The 20,076-nt window shown below is 37.9% G+C and overlaps 1 protein-coding gene across 1 annotated transcript in view; it reads left to right on the top strand.

Moving 5' to 3' along the window:
• LOC129374750 (fibroblast growth factor receptor-like 1) overlaps positions 1–20,076 on the top strand; it is a 43,597-nt gene that overhangs the window by 16,205 nt on the left and 7,316 nt on the right. The window contains exon 3 of the mRNA XM_055053360.1: positions 11,825–12,097. Coding sequence (XP_054909335.1) covers positions 11,825–12,097 — 273 coding nt within the window. The remainder of the gene's footprint in view (positions 1–11,824; positions 12,098–20,076) is intronic.

Here is a 20,076-nt window from a genome sequence, read left to right as displayed (position 1 = left end):
CAGAATAAAAATGTATTTTGTTTAGGTAATGTTTATTACTTAAACTTTTTATCTATAAAATGTGTATTTTCTTATTTGAAAAAAAAAAGTTTTTATTAAACTTTTAATGTATTGTTAACGTTGAATGAAAAGCCTTAAGTGGTTAAATGAAGAATCTGCAAAATATGTCAATTTTTAAAATCTGATTAATCACCTCCTCTAATGATTGTCAAAATAATCAACTCTAAATTAATCTTTTGTTGTGCTAGTTTAATCTTTTCCTTGTTAATAGGTAATATCATTTGAAATTTGAATTGTGTTGTTTTCTGCAGTTAAAGGGTTCAAAGTCTTGGTGACCTGTGTGACCTATGAGAATCGTCCTATCCCAGATTTATTTCTTAACTCACTAATCCATATTTTAGAACCAGATGCAGTCCTTGTTAGCAGAAACTACCTGTTTGGTTTTTTCCCAAAGAAAACAAAGTAGTTATGTTGGTTTCACTCTGGGAAAATAAGAGCACTGACCCTTTCCAACTCAACTCTTCTTTCTGAAAAACGTGCTTCTGTTTGTTCAGGTTTTTATGCGGACCAAGGATTTCCAGGAGTCTGGAAAAGTACAGACTGTGAGGGAAATGTCGTAGAGTTGATATGAAAGAGAGCGTTCATGTTGTCTTCTGGGCTGTTTCCTTTAAAAACAATGAGCTGAATGAACAGACATGATAGAAATGTGTATCTGTTATGAGGTTAGCTTTTTGGGAAGTTACCACGTCTGAATAAACTTCAAAAATAAACAGAAAAGATTTCTGTTTATTGGGAAATGGGTGACTGGATTCTAATTTACTGAAGGTGGAACTATGGCTGAAATGATTTATGGGATTAATTGTGATGAATCGATTATTGAAATCTTAATCAACTAATTTAGTAATTGATTAATCGTTAACTGGAATATACAGACTCAAAAGAGGCTAATTGGTTAAAGAAGAATACATTTACTCAGCAGTTATTAAGACAAAAACTGTACAAAAAACATACATTTTGCATTTAAGATAAAAACTTTTATCGGTAAATATGTTTTAGCTAAAAAGTTGCATTAGTTTTAGCTTCACCTGGTTCAGATTTATAAAAAGAATGCTGCAGTGTTGCATTCTAGGCAATTAAATGTTTTAAATTATGTGTTTATTTGCATTCTTTAATGTATTTCTAATTTTGTATAGAAAGGCTTAATTTGTGAATGACACCGGCTATTTCTTTATCCGATTAATCGTCAGAGTAATTGATTAATCGATTGTTATATTTGTTAGCTCCAGCCCTACTTTTTTTGCCCAAATCCTCTGTTGGGCCAAATCAGAGAAGGGATGATTAAAACACAAGCCAAGCCACTCTTTTTATATACATTTCTTTAAGAAAAGAAATCGGGAAAGAGGTGTGCTTTTATTGTATCGTTTATCATGATAAATTTCCTATAGTAAGATTTTGATTTATAGTTGTTACAATAAATTTCAGCATATCTACGTGTTCAGATTGTCAAAGTTAATCTAGCACAGTGCTTCTCAAATAGTGGGGCGGGCCCCCTTTGGGGGCGCGGTGCGATACCTGGGGGGCGTGTGATCCTGGGGAACAGGCTTTTTTTTGGCCGTACTAGTATAAAGTGTAATTGCGCACAGTAGGCGGCAGTGGCGCTCTCATTGTTACTTCTGTCACGTTTGCGACAGTGCAACATTTTACGACTTACAAGACAACAGGTTTGCCTTGGTTAGCAGTGTTACGTCAACAAAAAGCTCCGACTGCTATGGCGTCCGTTATTCAACAACCCCCAACATGAAAAAGTTTTTCACAGGGATGAAAAGAAAAGCGGAGAGAGACAAAGATAATGAGACAACAGAAAGTCAACCGAAAGCTAAGAAGAGGAAATACGACGAAGCGTATTTAGCGCTTGGCTTCACTGTGACTACAGTTGGAGAAGAGGAAAGACCGCTGTGTTTGCTGTGTCTAAAAATGCTCGCAGCGGACAGCATGAAGCCAAATAAATTAGCGCGTCACTTAAATACGTTACATCCCAATCACGCCGATAAGCCGCTAGAGTTTTTTCAGCGAAAACGTGCTGAATATTGCCAACAGTCATCCCGCTTTGTGAAGGCTACTTCAGTAAACCATCGAGACTTAAAACCATTGCAGACTTAAAACAATTTAATAAAGTTATTCTTTGTAAGTTTGACCATATGTCTTTCTTTTTTTCTTTAATGTTAATAAGGAAAAAATGTTATGCAGAGATGGATAGTCACGGTGGGGAATGGGGGCGCGAATAGTTTTCTTCTTGCTAGGGGGGGCGTAACGGAAAATAATTGAGAAGCACTGATCTAGCATAACTGGACTACTTTCCTCGCCCTCCCTCTTTTTATTTAATTGAAACTTTTTTCTGACCTTGTTCTCTCCTTGTTGACAATTAGCAGCAAAACTCTGGATCCGTTTTTCTTTTACATGTCCCATATGTTGACAACTTAACAGCTAAAACCAATGGTAACGACCATAACTGCGGTCGTTTGCAAATCAATGCCCTATCACATTCATCATTATCACAATACCACCACAACATATTGCAATAAACCTAAATCTGTATCACCCACCAATAAATCAGATTTTATTTTTAAGCTGTTTTTCCCAGTTCGAGGTGAATGGAGTCTGATTTATTGGAGGTGGAGCTTGGGTTTTAGTTTCATTGAAGCGACAGAAGTGCATGTGCGCGCCCTTCCCCTCCTGCAGAGGCCAGGAGAAGGCAGCCAGGCTTAATGAAATATAGCAGCTCAGAGTTCAAAGCGTCCGCAGCAGGGCCTGTTGAGGGCTGCCGCGTGATGGAGATGTTTCCAGGAGCTTTGTGACGCAGGAGTCATTCCTCTCTCTTCCTCTGCTGCTCGTTTGATGAGCGGTCGGCAGGAGTCCTTCAGGAGCAGACGCACATTTCAAACAGGCGGCAAAGTTATTCCAGGGATTCTCCTTTAATCAGATAGATGTATGGTAGCCGGAGCATCTTATTCCCTTTTCTTCTTATTCCAGCCCCTCCTGCTGTTTTTCTGGTCACCCAATAGCTCCTCCCGTAGCATTCCCACCACCGAAGCGGGCGCTATTCAGCCCACATCTGATGGTGCCAAAGAAAGAGCCATTGTCCCCGCCGGTCTTAGCCCGCTCTTATCTATTGATTGGAAAGCCGAGAGGGGAAAATAAGCGGTATTGATTACCTGACAGGGTGAAGCTGGCGGGCAGGACGTCTGGAGGGGTAAGAAAAGGAGGCATTCTTCACCCTCTGCTGCGCCGCTGCTGTCAGAACAGCTTCGCCTGCCACTCCGCGCCTCACCCAGCCGACGCTCCCCCTCCTGCTTTTTCTGCGGCTCTCTATGCTGATTTTTATCTCACTTGTGAAATGTATAGTGAAACGCAGAAGCAGAGCTGCTTTGTCCGCCCCACCTTTCCCTTTCACCAGACCTCAGCATTAGCATGGGACTCAAGTTCCAGCTTTCATCTCTTCTGTGCTTTCATAAGCTCTCAAGGTTTTCTGAAGTATGTTTAAAATAACATACCCAATCTGGTTTAGTTTTTCTCAGCAATTACAAACTCCGTTTCAATAATCTCGGTGTCAAAATAAAGCTAAACCTTGGGTAGTGATGGACTACAAATCAATAACAATATACATCAATAGTTAATATGTCTGATAGAATATTGAATAATTTCACTGAACTCCGAACCAAAACAGCAAAGCATTCTGGGAGATGTAGGCACAGAAAAGCTTTAGCCATGCAACTTCTGTTAACTGATTGGTGGAAACAGTTAACTACCTCACTCTCTGGTTACCTAGCAACTCTCACTCTTCGGTTACCTAGCAACTCTCACTCTTCGGTTACCTAGCAACTCTCACTCTCTGGTTTCCTAGCAACTCTCACTCTTTGGCTACATAGCAACAACCTGTTCAGTAACTTGTGCTTCTGCTTAAATAACTGTTTAAAATAAAAAAAAAGCAAAGGTGTGAAGTGAAAACTGTGTATGGAACAGGAAAGGTCACACGTCCAGTTTGGAAGTGTTTTAGGTACTTAAAAAACTAATAAGTAATTATTGATCTCGGAATTTATTGATATATTTACTGATATGAAATGCTAATATTGTGATATGTTTGTCAGCCCTGCACTTGGGAGACTCGATCAGAAGCGTGAATATGACAGCAGATGATAGTTTCAGACAAAATGAGCATGGAATATTATATAATTTGGATTTTTTTTGTTTTGTTATTGTTTGCATTTTTCTAAATATAAAACTTTTAGAAATATAAATAAGGCTAAAACAGTTGGAAGCTATAGATCCATCTATGGAAGTTACTTGTGCAAATATGGATGCAGCTGAGGTTAAAAAAGAGCTTATTTAGATAAGTTTTATTAAGAAAACATGATGGCATTTTACCCTTGCTACAGGTTGGACCTGTCTACAAAACTGGGGATTTGTGACTTTTCTACTTACTAAATTTTATTTAAAACACTTGTTTTTAAAATATCTACATTTATTTTTTTATTAAATTATAACAAATTGTTATATTTGACTTCAGTTGAAGTTTTATTTTTCAATCCAATGTATAAAAAGAACAAATTTCAAGTTTCATGTACACCTTTAGTGAGCCTCAGTGAAAACATGTTTATACATCCTTAAAGTGACATGTAAAAAATTCACCTTCTTATACTTCCATTTCATATTCAACTGCTTCTAAAAATAGCCCAAGCACTTAAAAAAACACCCAATTGCATATTTTTTTGGTAATAAGTTTATGTATTTTGTTGTCTGGAAAATGATCTGTTTCCAAAAAATCCCAGTCGACTGGAACCGTGCCATTACCGAGCAACCCAAGTGGATTCCACAAGTGGTGGTCAGCTGGTTTTACAGCTGTACAATGGCTGCTGGAAAAGACAAGTGTTTTGTTGTTGAATGGAAATCAGTGTATTCATGTGTTCGTGTTTGTTTGTTAGGCGGAGATGGGAAACATGAAACAGCCCTTTATTTACCCGTCACAAAAGAAGACACAACCAAACCTGTCAGACGGCAACATTACCACATCAAAACAACTTGAACATAGTCCAAATAGTTGGGATGGATTTGTGTCTTTCTTTCCTTCCTACAGAAACTTTCTGTCACATTAATTTCACACAAAAGGGAGAGAAAGCCAATGTTTGATCTGTTTTGCCTCCAGCATTTGCACTTAATTTAGTGGGGTGTATATATCCTAGAGAAATAGGTGTGAAACTTCAGATATCTCACAAATGAAATATTAACATAGTTGTCAAAAACCTTATATTGTAGCAGAAAGACTTTCAGAATCCAAGATGTTACATAAACTAGTAAATACATTATTTTTTGAAGAGAATGCAACACGTAGTTCCTGGATGCATTAACTGTCTCTTTCTGGGAGCAGGAAGTCTTCTCCTTGTCTTTCTTTATATAAATACAGCATACCATGTTTATCCCAGTTATAAATCAACATGTTGTTGTAACCTGTGCATTCTCTGAATGAAAAAAGCCGCATAAAGAGCGTCAGAAAGCAGACAGCGGTGCGTGCATTATCCTGTGAATCTCTTTGTGGTCGGCTCTGGTTCCAGGTGTTCTCTGTTTGAACTTCTGTCAGCATTTCATTGAGATATTTGCACTGAAAGACCATAGAGAAGAGCAGGTACACAACTCCACAAATCCACAGGTGTTTAGTTAAAAGAGAAAATAAAAGGGACGTCTATGTATTGTTCACATACGGAAGAAGATTAGGGCCACTGAAAAAAAAAATCTGACTTTAATCTCAGAATTCTAATTCTGTTTCCATCTACATCAAAATCCAAATACATAACCAAATATTTATTGGTGTATGTCAGCTGTGTTGTTTCTTCCCTGTTGTAGGATTTATAAATCTGCATTTTATCCACACTGAAAATTCTTCCCAAATTTATTTGGTTGATTTAAGTTTGGAGACTAGATTTATCTGATGGTGGAAAAACAATTTAAACAATTCTGATCGGACAATTTTGAGAATGAAGCCAAAAGTTTGAGAAAAAAGTCTGACTTTTGAGACCCTAACCCTGCGTCATAATTTTGAGGTTAAAGTCAGAATTTTAAGAATTAAGACAGAATTTTGAGAAAAACATCAGAATTCAGAGATTAAATAAAGTCAGAATTTTTTAATTAAAATTAGAATTTAAATCAAAGATTAAAGGCAACTTTTGAGATTAAAGTCAGAATTCAGAGATTAAAGTACAAAAATTTCCCTTGTGGTTTAATCTTCCGTATTCCCATCTAACAACCTTTGTTGGGTTACTTTTTCTTTCTGAACATTTTTCTGTCCTAAATATGCCCTTATTTTGGAGAAACTTCTCATTAACCCGCTCCCTGACCTTAGCTTAAAAAAGTCTGTATTTACACCCAATCTGGAGAAAGCCTCCTATTGAATGTGGCCCTTTCTCTTAAAAATAATCCATCACCAAACTGAGCAAAGAAAAACACGGCTAATTCTGGGAGTCGCCAGGCCTCCTCCTCCTCCTTCCTGAGCTATGAAAGATTCCTTTCACACATGGAGCCCGGCTATAATAAGGAGCGCTTTACCAGCGCCGTAGTACGGGAAAGCCCATATGGTCATGTGTATCATTCTCCATTTAGCAAGCTAACAGTTCAAACAATCCGAACGCGCAGTTAGAGAATCTCGCCAGTCGGTCATGAGTCAGCTTTCCATTTATCAGGTCAGCTACCAGCAGAGTGCCTCATGAGACTGAACAATAGGGCTTCAGTGTGGTTTACCTCCACAGTCAGAACGAGCCGCACATGTTGAACTGTTCATCTCTCAGGCTAACATATAAGGGAGAAATATTCCAGTTTTCTCTCAACTGAGTTTTTCCGTTGTGCTTCCAAGGCTTTCAAGTCCAAGGCTGGAGGAGTCTGTCCTTGAGAGGCCAGAGGAGGAGAAGAAGAGATGCCAATCATGCTTGCAACACAAATACTTATTAAGTTATTCGGTCCGCGTCCTTGATTTCAGCACTCGGCGTGCCTTGTTTTTGAGAGGAACTTCAAAAGCTGTTTGGGAGTGGAGAGGCAAGGAGGAAATCATTTGTGTCACATTCCTGATGCTCAGATCGGCAGCCGGAGTGTTTTTAGCGTGTTAGCGCAAAACAATCAAAACACTGAGAAGCAACAGTAAATATTTTCAGTTTTTTACTTCAAATGCTTCATTGAATAGGTTAGAAGAGATGTATGGGCTATACAAAAGATGCTTATTAATTTTTTTGCTCAAAATAATTCTTAGATAATAATGAGATTTTAGTTTATTATTTTGCCTACTTTGAGTCCTTTCAGCTGTTTTATGGGCTCTTGTCACTTTAAACCCAAACAAGCTGTTTCTGGCCACGCCTCCAACGCAACGTTTGCACTTTCAAGTTAAAATGGTAGCTGACAGAGGCACAGTCATGCAACCGTACATCTTTGAATGGCAGAAGTGGAGCGTCAAGAATGCACCAAGTGGTAAAACCAGCTGACCAAATGTGCTGGAGCTCCACTTGGGTTGCTAGGTGACGGAGCTCTGCTGGGGTTGCTAGGTAATGGGCAGAGTTCTGCCAGGGTTGCTAGGTGACGGCTGTTAGATTCTGGAGGTTTTTGAAATGGCTCATTTCCTACAAAAAGCCTGAGCTTACTGCCAAAAAATAACACTTGGATTATTTTTAGAAACAGTTGAGACCAAAATGGAAATACAAAAAAACGTTCAGAATGTTAAATTTGCATAATAACATTTAAGATGTTTGTTTCTGTAAATGCTCACCAGAATAAATACGATTTTACAGTTTCTTTAAACTGTTGCTTAAGCAAATATACCTCATTGTACATGAACTCTTCCAGTGCTAGGAGAGTGTTAGGCTCACTCCTTCAAATGCTGCTGCACTTTGCTGGTGAGCTGGCTGAAAGAATGTTTACAAGAAACCCTCTGTAAATATTTCTTGCTCCTAGGGTTGAAATTGGTGCTGATTTCCACCTCTTAGCAAATATTCAGGTTATTTAATGTTGATTTAGTCCTTGAATGCTTGGCCTTCTGCTGACAGGTTAGTGTGAACTAACGCTCAGTGGGAAATGCTCCACAAACATCTCAAAAGTTTGTCAAGGGGAGAAAAAAAGTTTTTGTTTCTTTTCATGTTTCCCATGAGGACATTTGATCCGCCATGAGTGTGTATCCAGCTTTAACAGAAGAAATGTTGGAGCGGGGTCAAAGTGCGCTGACAGTTTGCTCCAGCTGGACCTTGGACATGAATCAGGACTTGCTTCTGTCAGCCTGTCATTAATTCACAATGTGCTTTCAGGAGGAGATAAATGAGGCCTATTTGTTGAAGGAATACATTTTTGCAGAGCAGTTCGAGCCCAAACTCTGACCCGTTTCAGGCCTCAAACCAGATCCTGCTGAGGAGCAGCAATGAATACCTCAGTTCTCATTCTCTTCCGCTAAATCAGTGAAATTCAAGCCAAAAATACTGCGGTTGGAGCGTCTCCTCAGAAAGAAACAGTGACAGTTCTAATTTCCTGCTTGCTGTAGACTAGAAGAGGCCGTCGTACGAGGAGAGGAGGAAGAACTTTGTTCATTCACGGCTGATAAAGACTCATAAAACTTTGTTTCTCTGGGTTTTATCACTCAGCTTGTCTGGTATTAGCTGGGCAATTAGTGAATTTCATCAATTAATTTCATTTTTGGTTTGTGAAGATTTAATTTTAAGGAAAATCTGGAATTTTCTTCCAGTGATTTAATCTTGCTTGACATCTTGTGTTTATTTGGACATTGAATCAAAAGAATAAAGTCAAAATACTAAGAGAATTGAGTTGTACTTTTATGAGAACTCCTACACAAAAAATACCAAAAGGAAATGTTGAGAATCCAAGGAATTATCAAATTAGTATAAATTTATTATCAGTATCAGGACTTTGAAGCAATTGTGCAACCAACTGAGTCTATTTTGAAGAAAAAAATAATGAGCTGGTCACGTCGGATCTTGATAACTCAAAGCTTTTATCTCATTAAAACAATCTTCTCTTGAAATTCTGGTAAAATTTTGTCTTTATTCCGCTAATGTTCTGACTATAATCCGTAATTTAACTGAAATTATTGCAGTTTCAGTTTGTGCCGCTATCATTTTAAAGATATTAACAAGTGATTCCAGAGGTCATCAAAGGTCAACCAGCCAGGCCACATTTACAAAATCAAGTGAAAGTTGGAGTCAATCAATCAATCAAACAATCAATCAATCAATCAGTCAAGTTTATTTGCAATACACATTTCAGCAACCAGGTAGTTTTATGCTTTACATCATAAAAACACGAAAATAAAAAGTCATAGAAAACTCCACAAACTTTTATGTTAAATTTGTGCAACAAAAATTTTAATTTTTAAGATTTAAAGAAAAGTTTTACTTGATCACCAGAGATCAACTTGTCCTCTCTTGCCACATTTACAAAATCAAACAAAATTTATATAAATTTTGCTACATATATGCTAGTTTGTGCATTCAAAGGGGCGTTGATTTTATTATGTAAAATCAACTTTTTTTAAGCTTTATGTCATGTTATCATGTTCTTCTCTAATCCAAAATACAGTCGGAGTGACGCTTTGATTATTTCATAAATGTTTGATGAACCCTTTAATCTCCATGGCAACCACTCAGCTGTGCAAAACGCCTTGGTGGACCTAGCCCCGCCTTCGAGGCACAGCTCCTCCTCAGAGCTGAAGTTTCCAAACTTCTACCTCACAGAGCAGCCCTCCCCCACTCTGCTCCTTCAGACTAGCCAGCAGCAATTGGCAAACACCTGCCGATCTTGTTATAGGACCTACTCCTCACTGAAACGCTAGCAGAAGCATTGTTACAGGGTTAATAGAGGAGCCATGTTGTGACTCTGAAGAATTTGAACTAATATGAGTTTGAACATTTAATTTCCCTTTGCGATCAATTCAAGTATTTATGAATTTTGATATTGAATGACTTCCTGAAGTTTTGGAAAGAGGAGTTTTTAAAGTGACAACCTCAATTCCAGGAAATAAAATTTCTTTTGAGGTCACGAGAGACAAACATTAAGTTAATTTTGCTACAATATTTGACTTGACACCAAATTTGTGATTTTATAAATATGAAATATAAATATGACCTTTGACCTCTGGAAACATTCATATTCATAAAATAATAGCACCACAAACAAAAATCGTTGCTGAACAAAAAGCTTGACACCAATTTTGTTTGATGTGACGACGGTGTGTGTGGATGGCGTTACCTGCAGCCATGCTGTTTACCACATACATGCATGAAATCCGCCAAAGGAATGCGGCCCTGTGTGTGTTGGAGAGGCAGTGTGTACTTACCCTGTGCGTTGTTTTTACTGCGACCCGGCCAGCCGTTTGTTCTGAGGCACAGACGGGGCTCTGTGTGGAGCTGCAGGGTCTGGCCGACTCGCCTCCCCCTCAGTCGCCCCTTCAGGCTTCTGTTTTTCCTGTGTGTCTGCTCTGCTCACTGATTCAGGGTTTTGTTTGGCTTTTAGCGGTGTTGGGGGGTTAGGGCTCCGTTCATGCTTTCTAACACCATCACAGGGTGTTTTGGCCCGCTCCGCTGCACCGGATCTGAGGGAGCACCCCTGAGCCAATTAAAAGCTGGGGAAATGGCTGCTGTCCATCTCACCCCCCCGCCGCCGCCGAACCGCCTCATGGCTTTGATCTCTGCATGCCAAACGGAGAACGAGAGCCAGAACAGTTTACCCTCTCTGCTCACGGAGCGGCCACACGGCTCGCCCAATTATTACAATCTGACTTACAGGTTTCTGGCTAATCTGGAGAAAATAGACAAACTTTACTCTTTCTATTCGCCTACTGTTTCAGAGACAGAAACAGAAATATTCTGTTCTGGTTCTTCTCTCTACCGAAGGTAAGATTTTTTTCTCTTGATCAGTGGCCATTCTGTTGATCAAAAGCGGAGTTCCCCAAGGCTTATTAGTCGCCCCATTATTATCTTCAGTATCTTTTAGGAAGCTTTTCACCCGCATGCACAGTAGAGGGCGCAATACTGTCAGCATGCTCAGTGTTTTTGTCAACCACAATAAAGAAGAAGTCCTCAGTGTTTGCAGGAGTAAACATGGATGCTAACGGTGGAGCATATCTTACGATTTTGAAGTTGTTGTCCGACCGGAGCCAGCACATTAACAACTTAATCTTCACCTTGTTGTATCGGTAACGTTCAGGTCAGATGGCCTAACCTGGGCATTAGGTCGCATTTGAATCGGATAGCCAGGCAGCCTGGTTCGCATTCAAAGAGAATCCAACCTGTACAGTTCAGACTGTCATGAAAAGATCAGATACAGGCCAAATTAAGACAAAAAAAATCTCCAGGCTGCAGTGTGAACGCAGCCTAAGTTGGCAACGGTGTGGTGACTATTGTTAATTCAACTCAATTCAAAAATACTTTACGGCAAAGCAGAAGGAGACAGAGGCTGATTGCCAGATGTTTGCATATAAGGTTAGTTCTACGTGTACATATCTGCTTATGATCCAGTTTTAAGAAACTTTATTGGTTTATTGGTTCACCTCTACAATATTTAGCAATTCAATGATCCAAGGCGGGACAGAAAGTTCACCTCTGAAAGCTTCATAACAGCAAAACAAACTTCTGCAGTGACCTGGTCAAAGTCTAGGCTTTAATATGATGGAGATGTTGTGGCTCTTCATGATGGAAAACACTGTAATGGGGTTCAATTAAAGCAAATCCCCAAAGATTTTCCAGTTCTATTTTCCTGATCATGTTATATTTCTATTTTTCTTTCCCCTCAGGACCTCCTCGGGTTTCGGACCGGGTCATCCACAGACAAACGGCCCGTTTGGGAAGCGCCATCAAGCTGCCGTGTCCCGTGGAAGCAGACCCGCCGCCCTTCATCCGGTGGACAAAAGACGGACGCATCATCCACAGCGGCTGGATTCGCTTCCGCATGCTTCGGATGGGCCTGAAGATCAAGGAGGTGGAGGCCGACGACGCCGGGACCTTCAACTGCCAGGCAACTAACGGCTTCGGCAGCGTCAACGTCAACTACACCCTGATCATTATCGGTGGGTACAAGCCCTTGGAATATTTGCAATACCTGCAAATGTACAACATTAAGAATGTCTTATAATTATTAGAAAACAGCTTGAATAAATAATTTGTTCATTGTTCATGTTTAAGTTCTCAGAAAATTACAGCCTAATTCTCCTAACATTGACACTTTACTCTCGTATCACGACGACTGTATTTTTGTAACATTCTGACGTTATTCTTGTAATTAAAAAGAACAAAAATATCTTAAGTCTGACCCTAATAGTTTGTCGTAGAGTTAGCCTGAATTCAAAGTTCAAATAAATAGAAGCTGTAAAAAGTGACGCCGGGATGCGCTGACATCACTCTGAAGTATGGAGCCCCATTGGTGGAAAAAATCCAACTTTTCAAAAAATGAATTCTTTAAAAACCAAAAATTCAATTAATGGATCAAATTTATGTATTGCCCAGCTGTAGCAATAAGGAGGTAAAAAGTATTTTTTTTTTTTTATCGTTTGGAAATTTTAAAATGTAACAAATGTTTAAGCAATAAATCAATTAATCGCCTGATCAGTTAAAACAAGTTCATGAGTTTTAGTTTTTATAATTTGTTTTTTCTTCAAAAACTGGATGACAAAAGTCTTCAGACTGTTTTTTTGTCTCAACCAGCCATTTTTGAATGACAGTTTGTATTACAGGGACTTCATAATTCAGTTTATTTGTTGTTTTGTTTATTTTAGATATTTAATGTCATTTTAAATTTAATAACATTTTATTTAATTTCCCTTTGGGATCAATAAAATATTTCTGAATTGAATTAAATTGGAATGTCTTCTAGATCCAGTGTTAAATGCTGTCGATAATTTAAAGTTTATTGAAATATATGAATCCATTCTTGCATTATTCTTTATCACAATAACGACAGGGACAATTTATTATCCAGCAAGATTCATCATCCTACAAATGTTGCAATTTTGTCCCCAATCGACCCGAGTCTACTGGACTAAAAGGAAGAGTTCTGGTTCTGACGTTTCCCTGCAGAGCGTGCCGCTGGTTAAAGACCTGGTCATCCAGATTTCTGGCGCTTTCCCGCCTGATCCCCTCGCCTCTGCCTGCGCTGCAGCTCTTTACCTCTCTCTGTCCAAAGTCAACAGCAGCCTGGGATATTGTTTCATGCTGCTTCATCCTCTGTGACTCAGCTGGATCTTGAGCTCTTCCTTTTCCCCAGGCTACGCTCTGTGCAGGCAGGAGGTCCACAATAAGAACCACATTCAGTGTTATAGTGCCAGTTTGCCTCAGAGCTCTGCGCAGGGCTTCCAGGATTAGAGACGCTCTGACCCAGTCTGGGTACAGTGCATTTCCTCTTCACCGGGGCGCAGCATGATGAATGAGTGGAGTGGAGCGTGAAGGCTGTGTTTAGTCTAATTACTCTAAGATGCCTAATTAGCCCCAGAGTCTGCTGTATCTCACAGGAGGAGTTTCACCCCGACCTCGTGACAGCTGTGCATCAGAGGAAACGCAGAAAGCAGCAGTTGATGCAGCGCGGCGCACACGAGAGCAAGGTTTTAGCAAGTTCAAAGCCTGGGTGTCAGCTGATTGTGTTTAAATTAGAGGCTGAAGATGTTGGCGCACAGCCATCTGTAATGCCAGGGTTGCCAACAGAGCTCTGCTAAACAGCATCAGACATCGCACTTTGGGTTTTTACGTTGCAGATACCCCTCCAGTCAGTCTCAGAACAGTTCTTGTTTTAAATGAAACCTGAGTGGAGAGGCGTTGCTGAAATCTCTGATGATGAGAGAACAGAAATGTGGTTGTTTCTGTAGGGTTGAAATGATTAATCATGATTAATTGCAAAGTTTCCCCAGAAAACTTAAGTCTTGTAGTTGGGGCGCTAGAACAGTCATTCATCCAGCAGCCCGCCCTGTTTGTGAGTCAAAAAATGTTTAAAGTTGACAGGAAATTTGATTATATCACTTGATAATCATGTGTTATTGGAAAACTGGAAGATTAATACATGAACAACAAGTATAAAGTCTTAAAAATGCATTTTAAAAAGTCTTTAATAAATAAACAATGTTTAGCCTGGTGGGGGAACAAGTAAAGCCTGGTGGCCCGTCAGGCTTATAATACACTGCAGGAAACCCTGATAATTGAAATAATCGTCAACTAATTAATCAATTAATTGTCAAAAAACTCTGTGTGCTAAAAGAACAACACTCAGAAAAGTTAACGCTACAAAGATTTTTGTACATTTAGCCTAAAAACAACATATTTTCTATATATGTTCTTACTTAATCTTCTCAAATGGCAGCTTTAACTTCACCCGGTTCAAATTCAGTTAAAAAATCTATTAAGAACCCTTTGCTATCTAATCAGTAATCAAAATAGTCAATAGATCAGCTCTGCATTGATAATTTGTGCAGAAAGGGTTGAGCTTCTCATATGTTGATAGGAGTATTTTTTTAGCTACAGATGGATCCCTTGCCACATGGGAGTAATATGTTGTTGCAATAAATAAAACATTTATTTTTTTATTTAAAAGGAATTCAATTGTTTATTTGTATATTTTAAAAACTCAGATGAAAAATCTGCAAAATGTGTCAGTTTTTTATTCGACTAATTGATTAATTGTCAGAATCGGTTTATCGATTAATCACCAGAATCGATTAATCGATAACTAAAATAATCGTTAATTGCAGCTCTGGTTTAGGCTTTGCATCCACATGGATTTAGTGCTGGTAGACCAAAAATGATCATTTTTAAAACCTGGTTCCAAAGTGGATACATTTCAGAAAGCAGGTTTTCGTGGCGAGTCGCGTCTTTGTTAAACGTCAACATCAAAGTCCGATCTCTTTTTCACAAATAACTCACATGCCGACGTTCGGCAGATCTGATTGATAGTTTTCAGCCCAAACACAATGTCAAACTTTCCCAACTCCAAATGAAATCATCCCAAATCTGAACCTGGAAGTGCGCAGTCGGTCCGACCCGGCTACGTTTGTAACTCTTCTCACTCTACGGTTTTCTTTGGAATGAGCTGCGTCACATATTTAATCTGAAGACCTGCAGAGAAACTCAGTTTTTGCCCTTTATGGAGTTGCATCGCAGCTTTTTGGCTTCCCTCTCAGGCCGGATCTTCTCTGCTGTAGTTCCTCCTCTTCCTCACGCGGCGAAGAGTGAAAAGAGAGACGTCCACAGACCGAACACACACTGCTGGTTTTAATGCCAGATATGATTTATTTTTCTCATTTTCATTTCTAAAAAAGAAATTACAAATGAGAGAAAATTACAAATGAGAGAAAACAAACAATTTGTTTTATCACAAAAATATATTCAAAATATTTGCAGAATAAAGATGCAATTTTAATAAAAAAACATTAAAATTGTGAGAATAAGTAGTTTTGAGTTGGGTTGGGTGCTATTTTATTGCAATCTTTTGGAGTACGATTGTGATAATGTTAAAGATTAAAAATCTATTTGTATTTTTTAGGAATCTAAAATTGAACAGTTCTCATTGAGCAACAAAAACATTCCCAGTTTAAATAAGTTTCTTCAAGATGTCATTTACTTAACAAAGTGATTTAAACTTCACGCATTAATTACATTTAATCATATTTTCAAATTTGATGACATTTATATACACTGTAGTGGATTAAACAGTAGAGAAAATGACATTTCAGATTATACTCTGAGTTTTGTTTCATTTAACATAAATAGCTGTCATAACAATAAATCAAAATTTTTATGAGAAATTTTTCACAATAAATGATAAACGATATAAATTCACACTCCTAATTCGGGCGAAAAAGCTTTTCGTTATCAAAATCTGACATATTTTGTTCTTTGAAATGGATTCAGCCAGTAACTCTGTTGTTTCAAAGTCCTGATACTGATAATAATTAGATTGATATGTTAAAAGATGAAGTGTTTCCTTGGCTGAAACCAAAGCAGAACCTAATAAGATGCTCAAGATGCTTCAGTAGTTCTCATAAAACTTCAATCCTCTAAGATTACAAAGGTTATTATTCGAAATAGCAAAAACTGAATTTGAGAAAACATTTTTGTCAACAAAAATTCATACAATTAATGTGGAAAAACTATTACAACTAGATCTTATGTTTATGAAATAAACACACTGAAATCATAAATATATTGTTTGTTTTTGTGTTTATGAATCTGTTTATTAGCCTTTTGAACTGATATAAAATTGAAATTTATGTCAGCTTTTGCCTAATTACGGTACTTAATATTCCTCCTGCTAGAATATTTTTTGGGGAGAAAACACCAGTCATTTGTAGTTCAACAATTATCAAACACATTTTTATGACAATGGTTTCTTCTGTTGAGTATTTATTACCTAATTGTTGAATAAATAATCACAATACAATACTTTGGCCTTTTCTAATCCTGCACCTAAAATGAACCAGTGTGAAAAAACTAAAACTACTAAACTAAAAGTAAGCAATATTTATTTTATTAATAACTAATAAAAGCTAGCAAACACACTCTAAAAACTAAATCTGACTAAATTAGACAAACAAAAAGGCACAACAGAATTAAACTACACTATAATGAAAACCCAAAACTATTAGAACCCCGTTCTGCAGTACATCATCCCTGCAGACATAAACATTACCTCCAGTCTTGTAAACGTTAATATGACAATCCCATGCTAAAGCTGAGATAAAACCTGCTGGGACTTCATCTGCAGAGGACGCAGGAGTCGCTCCATGCTCTGGACCGGGTCCTTGGGGGCTGATGGGGCCAGTTGTCAGGACTCTCCATCCAAACAGGGCCCAAACAGCCAGCTGGAGGGATTAAGGAGGCGCCGTGTTGCGCTGATGGACCAGATTCCTCAGATAGCTCTTGGGAGGACAGATGAGAAGAAAGAAATCTCTCCAGAACAGAACATGCCCCTTGCCCCATCTCCTCACCGTCCTCTTTCAGTTCTCTGCTGGTTCTGTTTGCAAAGGAACGCTCTTGAAGCGCTGCCAGGTTCCAGTCGTCCTGACCGACTGCAGCTCTTCTCCTTGCGAGTCAAAAGAAACAACAAAGCGGCGTGATGGATGATGGTTGATGGATGCTGCGCAGGGAGTCGGCTACCCCTCATTTACACAACTTCAAATAAATAAACTCCTCTCAGATCTTCTGGAGAAACATTCTGGCAGGCAGCTAAATTAATTAGCTGAGTTAATGGAAAGTTTTGCTCATAATAATTGCGCACTGGCAGGATTCTGACAATGAGGCCCAGTAATCTGATTGAAACACACCGCTGCAAAAACAAGTGAGAGACGATAAGCCAGAAGCAGGATGTCGGATATGAGCAGAAACAGAAACCCGAGGCTAGAAGATGAATCAGTTTTTACCAATTAATCAAATTTTAATGATTAATCAAATGTTATTGATCAATCAAATTTTATTGATTGATTTTTTGGGTGAAATTTTTGATTTTTTTTTTACTCATTCACTTCTCGTGTTTCTATATTTCTTGTTTGACAAATGCAGGTTCTGTTTGTCGTTTGAATATTTGGTCCAAGCTGTAGGTTTTTTTAATTAGCAGAAAAAGTCATAAAATCACAAGAAGAAAGACTGAATAGGGTTATAATAGTTTTGGGTTTTCATTATAGTTTTATTTTGTTGTGACATTTTGTCTAATTTAGTTAGTTTTAGAGTGTTTTCTAGGTCTTACATCAGTTATTACTAATCAAATAGTGTTTAGTTTTTACTGGTTATGTAGTAATTAAATTTTTTTTATACTTTGGTTAATTTCTAGGTGAATAATTCAAAAAAGTCAAAGTGTTGTACAGTGATTAGTAAACATCGATTGGTCAATGAACACTCAACAGAAGAAACCATTTTCAGAAAATGAATTTGCGTGTTTTCTTCCAACATTTGCTGTCGCCATTTTGCGGATTAGTGTAAATGCCACCAGTAGGAATTACGGAGTACCGTAATTTGTGGACAGCTGACGTAAACTGCCTATGTGGGGGATAAAAATCCCGCTGGCTCTCGTGGAGCATTTTTTTTATTTTGCTCCCATCTGGAGTAAAACACCCAGATGTTTGCATGTGTTGTCTATTTGGAGGTGATGCAAGGCTGCAGCCAGCGACTACTTTATTTATCAATTAATCGATTCTTCTGACGATTGATTACATACAATGTTGTTTTTCTATCGTAAACGCAAATCATATGTGAATTTTTATTACAGTTTTGGCCTAATTCTCTGAGTGTTCTCCTTTCAACAAATAGCCTTTTTGTGAGTCTCCAGTTAACAATTAATCGATTATAAAATTAGATGATGATGATATCAGTAATTGATTCATCGCGATGAATCAATTAATTGTTTCAGTCATAATCCCCGGAGCCCACTCTGATATAAAAATCTCTCCTCAGGCTCGTTCTTGTGACTCGGCCAGCAGAAAGCCTGTGTGGTGGAACCGTTTCCTGTGGCTGGTTTTGTGAATGAAGTGAGAAAGGATGGCGTCAGACCACAAACACTGCAGGGAAATCATGAATGGATTTGAGTTGGATCAAAATTGCATTTTAACAAACTTGAAGTTTTCAGCCTCAGAATAGGTTGCATTTGGATCCAGATTCTTGTAATGTTTACTGGCGTATGTGGTGAGCACCAACAGCTCAGAGCTGACCTTTCGTCTACTTTAACTGCTCCGCTTCACGTCACCAGATGATTGCAGGACTTTAACAACTACCGGACGGAGGCAGGACCCTCTGCCTGTCAAGAAAGCCAACTTAAACTGAAAAATTTATAGAAATTATCAGCATTATAATTCTTCTTTTCCACTTTGCACGTGATTATTTCCAGCCGTTTAGAAGGGCAATAAGATTCTGTAAATGTTGCAGATGGTTATCTACCTTGACTCAAATGAATTACACATAATCAATGGATATATTTATTTTATAATGGCTCATTAACTTGCTTTAATTGTGAATTAATCGATTATTTAAATAATTACCAACTACTTTAGTAACCGATTAATTAACTGGAGAAAAGCCCAATTCCTGAAAGAACACAGACATGTAATTCAGTCAAAACTGTACAAATACATACATATATATTCCATTTAAGATAAAAACAACTTAAACATGTTTTCCCCCAGAACTTCACAAGTGAATTTTGCTTCACCCAATTCAAATTTTGTACAGAAGAAAAAAAATCTTATGCATCTTTTGCTACTCATTCATTAATTGTTTAATAGGAGAAATTATTAAAAAATTGTGCACTTTATTGTGAAGTCAGGCAGAAAGATTGAACTGTTCAGATGTTGATGTTAGAACTATATTTCAGCTGCAGATGCATCTTTTGCTACAAATGATCAAACGTTCACTAAACTCCATTATACCCAATAAAACGTTTAGTTTCTTATTTAATAAAGGAAACTTTTAGCATCTCTTAACCTATTTTTAATATTGTACAAAAAAAATTAAGAGACTAAATAAAAAATCTGACAAATATGCCAATTTTTGAAATCTTGAGTAATCGGTTATCCATCAGATGAATCAATAATTATATTGATCAATCAATATAGTTGATGATTAGTTCTGTCATCGATTCAACACAGTTTATCCGATTAATCATTTCAGTCCTAATCCCCAAATATTGATCATTAATAAATTCTGTTGATTATTCATCGAATTAATCGGATGAATAATTGATTACTAAGATAATTGTTACTTGCATAAAGTTTTTGATTAGTCTTAATCAGTTAGTTTTCTGCTGATGTCATTCAGACTTAAAGTGAGAAATGATCAGAAAACTCCTCGCTTCTTTCATTTGTGATGAAAATCAGTTTTTGGTTACTTTCTATCACACTAGATTAATCTCTGAAACAGCTAAATGTCCATGTTTGGCCTGAAAACGTCTCACCTCTGCAGCTTTCTGAGCCTGCATTGTGCCAAAACAATAGTGGCAGGGGATAGCTTTAACAGCTCAGATGCATAAAGAGCGTCATTGTTCCCTAAAATCACCAAAAAGCAGAGAGGAAACAAATTCAAG

This window comes from Poeciliopsis prolifica, unplaced genomic scaffold, assembly GCF_027474105.1.
Source record: "Poeciliopsis prolifica strain line A6 unplaced genomic scaffold, Auburn_PproV2 SCAFFOLD037, whole genome shotgun sequence".
Taxonomy (NCBI): domain Eukaryota; kingdom Metazoa; phylum Chordata; class Actinopteri; order Cyprinodontiformes; family Poeciliidae; genus Poeciliopsis; species Poeciliopsis prolifica.
This window is presented reverse-complemented; position numbering and strand designations above follow the sequence as displayed.